Here is a 3,463-nt window from a genome sequence, read left to right as displayed (position 1 = left end):
GTTTGCCACAGCAGCAACCCCCGCTCCATGCCGCCTGAAGGCTTTTGGGTTTATTTGTCTTAAAAAATTGTAATTGACAGATCATGATAACATTGTAATGCTATAGTGCAGGGATCTCACAGGCACCGTGGTGCCCACCAGTTCCCTCCAAATTCTCCTTTATGTAACCTAAACTCATTCAAATTTGGAAGAATTTCTAGCAGCAGATCTGATTGAAGAGTTTCGGGCAAATACCGGCATCCACTGTGTTCCCACTACTAGGGATGGGCAAAATCCTAAAAAATCCAGTTTGGTTCGTGGTTCAGGGTGGCCCCCAAACCAAACCCTGAACCAAACCGAGCAAAAAAAAAGCTTTCTCCCACCGGGGGGGGGGGGGATCACCAGGGAAGGGTGTCAGAGCAGGGGCAGAGAAACTCAAGGTTTAATGTCTTGCAGCCATTTGAACCTAACAGCTGACAGCATACCTACCCTGCTGTTAGGTTTAAATGGCTAGCTGCCATTTCACCTGTCCATTTCACTTCCCCCTGCTTGAAAGCAGGGGGAAAGCAAAACCCACTGGTGAAATTACTCACACAGGCACTCTAGCACAGGCACTTTAGCAATGTCTACATGGGGAGAGAATTGGTGGGTAGGGATGGGCACAAACTGGCTTGCGAGCCAAAATTCAACATGAACTTGGGCAGGTTCAGAGTCCTCCAACCGAAGTTCAGGGAAGGCGCCTTCCCCAAATATTTACCAGACTTTTGTCCATTTCAGTTCAGCTGTTTGGGCCATTTAAACCTAACAACTGAGTGGCGCAAGTCCGCAACTGACCTGTTAGGTTTAAATGACCGCCAGCCATTTCACCAGTCCGTTTCGCTTCCCTCCCGTTTCCAAGCATTGTACCCTGCTGAAGTCCCTCCCTCCCCAAACCCTGCCCTCTCCAGGCTGCACTCCCAAAATCTCCAGGTATTTGGGAATTAATATACCAGAAAGGAAAGAGAAAAGCTAAACTTAGCTACCTTGCTAACACACACACGGGAAGGGGGGAGAGAGAGACACAGAGAGAGAGAGGCTGACTGACTTCTGGACTGTTCTAGAAGAAAAGCCGAAGAATCACATTCTGCAGACAGACAAGGAGAAGCCGCTTAGAAAGAAGGCACTTCCCCTACAGCCCCGTCTACCTGGAGCTTGCTGCCCCCTGCAGGATCTTCTTTCTTCTTTGTACACAAGACATTGCTCTATTCCAACAGCTGACCTAACCTTTGGGAGCTGTTTCCATGTGCTTCAGTTCCTTTAGATGGTTTCCTCCTCCTGGGTATCCCTTAAGCCATCAGTGCTTGGGAAAAGAGGAGGAGATCCATGGTCTTGTTTCTCCTTTTTAGGCTCACTATATCCTTTTAAGTAGCCCAACGTTTCCTTTGCAGTGGCTTCTTCCCAGCCAGCGGAAGCCTTTTTACTTCTTTCTTTGACTGATCTCTAACAGCAAAATGGTTTCCTTCCGCTCTCTCACCCTTTTCTGCTAAGTATCTTTAGCTATCTCAGCTTTTTGCCAAAGGTCTCCAGGCAGGGTGCAAATAGATAAACATTCCATTTTCCCCACAACCTGTGAGATAGGTTAGGCTCAGAAAGGGGGGGAGGGGGAGGGGAGAGAGAGGGGGAGAGAAAGAAAGGGAGGGTATGTTTAGCCTGAAGAGGAGACGACTGAGAGGTGATATTGCAACCATTTTCAAGTACTTGCTGTCATCTAGAGCAGGTATGTCCAACAGGTAGATCGCGATCTACCAGTAGATCATGGAGGGGTCACAGGTAGATCACCAGCCCCACTTGGTCTCCTCTTTTGCTGGACAGGTGTTTGGGTTTTTTTGTTATAACTCAATAAAAAATAAAAAATGTCCGCAGTTCTTTCTGGATCTTCGTCTCTCTATTTTGTTTTTGCTTATTTTGCTTACCAGTAAACGACAGAAGGTGCATTATAAATTGGGGAGGGGGGGCGGTGGAACCCAACTTTAGTGGGTTAAAATCTAATTTGAAACTAATTCGAAACTTTATTTTCATGGTGTTAGATCACCGGCACTTTTGGCCGGAAAAAATAGATCACTACCTGTTCGAAGTTGGACATGCCTGGACTAGAGAATGGTGTGGTTTTCTGCTGCCCCAGAAAGTCGAACCAGAACCAACAGGTTGAAATTAAGTCAGAAGAGTTTTTGGCTAAACATTAGGAAGAACTTCCTGACAGGGCGGTTCCTCAGTGGAACAGGCTTCCTGGGGAGGGGGGTGGGCTCTCCTTTTTTTGGAGGTTTTCAAACAGAAGCTAGATGGCCATCTGACAGCCATGCTGATCCTGTGAACTTAAGGCAGATCATGAGAGGGAGGGCAGGAAGGGTTGCCTCAGTTGCTTAGTTCTTATGGCCCTTTCCTACATGCCCAGGGAAATGCTGATCACCACTTTGGGGTCAGGAAGCAATTTTCCTCCAGATCAGTTTGGCCAGGGATCCTGGAGGTTTTTTGCCATCTTCTGGGCATGGAACAGGGGTCACTGAGGGCCTGTGGGGGGGAGTTGGTATTTGTGAATTTCCTACATTTTGCAGGGGGTTGGACTAGATGACCCTGGAGGTCCTTTCCAACTCTGTGACTCTGTGATTCTGTGACAGTTTTATATATTTTAAAAATCACAATTGGGCGGGGGGTGTGTGTTTATTCATCATCTCAAACAAGACACGGCTAAACGCAGTCACCAGTTACACAACTATCTAGAAATGCCTTCGGTCTCCTTATTCTGGTGAAACCTCCTTTCCGGGTCCCCTCACATCACAAACTGACCTTCTGTTCCCGTTCAGAGGTGTCGGCCTTTCTACGAGTCCCTCTTCCGCCAGGCGCACCCGGTTCGGACCCTGCAGCACCTGTGCCGCTGTGCCCTCAGACGGACACTGGGCAGGAGATGCCACCATCTCATCCCCTTGCTCCCTGTGCCCCATTCCTTACGAAGCTACCTCCTGCTGGAACCGGAGGGAGTCCTCCTCTGAAGGTCCCGCAGCCCCTCCACCGAACGTCGACACCGTGTCCTTTTGCTGCCTCGTCTCCACTGATGTACAGCAGACTTCGCTGCTTGTCTGTCCACGATTTCCCATTTCTGCTATAAATAAAATGCTTTCTGCGTTCGTACAAGGCTATGGTTTTACAGAGAGTCAAAGATTTTCTTTTTTACGATATGGTTTTCCTCGTGTACATTTCACTTTGCAGCTGCGCCGGTTTGCTGGCTTACTGCTTCATAGATTTCTTCCTCGGTGATCTATTAGTACAATATAAACAGCATAGAGCATGAATAGTAAAGGGGTCGGGAGCGTTTCAGAATAAAGCATTTGCTGTTGGTAACGTCGGACTCTGGTAAAAGGTCAGTGATTGAGTTCGTAAACTGTTTAGAATTGGATTGTGGAGGGCTAATAAAGTAGGAATGGACGATACACAAAGACAATCTTTCCCA

The 3,463-nt window shown here is 47.8% G+C and overlaps 1 protein-coding gene across 2 annotated transcripts in view; it reads left to right on the top strand.

The window, feature by feature from the left end:
* The window catches only part of ASB18 (ankyrin repeat and SOCS box containing 18), a 61,116-nt gene extending 58,014 nt beyond the window's left edge, over positions 1-3,102 (top strand). For both annotated transcript variants that reach the window (XM_015426387.1, XM_015426388.1), the window contains one exon: positions 2,820-3,102. In XM_015426387.1, the coding sequence (XP_015281873.1) occupies positions 2,820-3,005 (186 nt within the window). In that variant the 3' untranslated portion in view covers positions 3,006-3,102. The remainder of the gene's footprint in view (positions 1-2,819) is intronic.
* Positions 3,103-3,463: the final 361 nt, after the last annotated feature.

The sequence above is a fragment of the Gekko japonicus genome, unplaced genomic scaffold, assembly GCF_001447785.1.
Source record: "Gekko japonicus isolate JY-2015 unplaced genomic scaffold, Gekko_japonicus_V1.1 scaffold769, whole genome shotgun sequence".
NCBI lineage: Eukaryota > Metazoa > Chordata > Lepidosauria > Squamata > Gekkonidae > Gekko > Gekko japonicus.
Note: the sequence above shows the minus strand (reverse complement) of the source record. Positions and strands in the feature narration are given on the sequence as shown.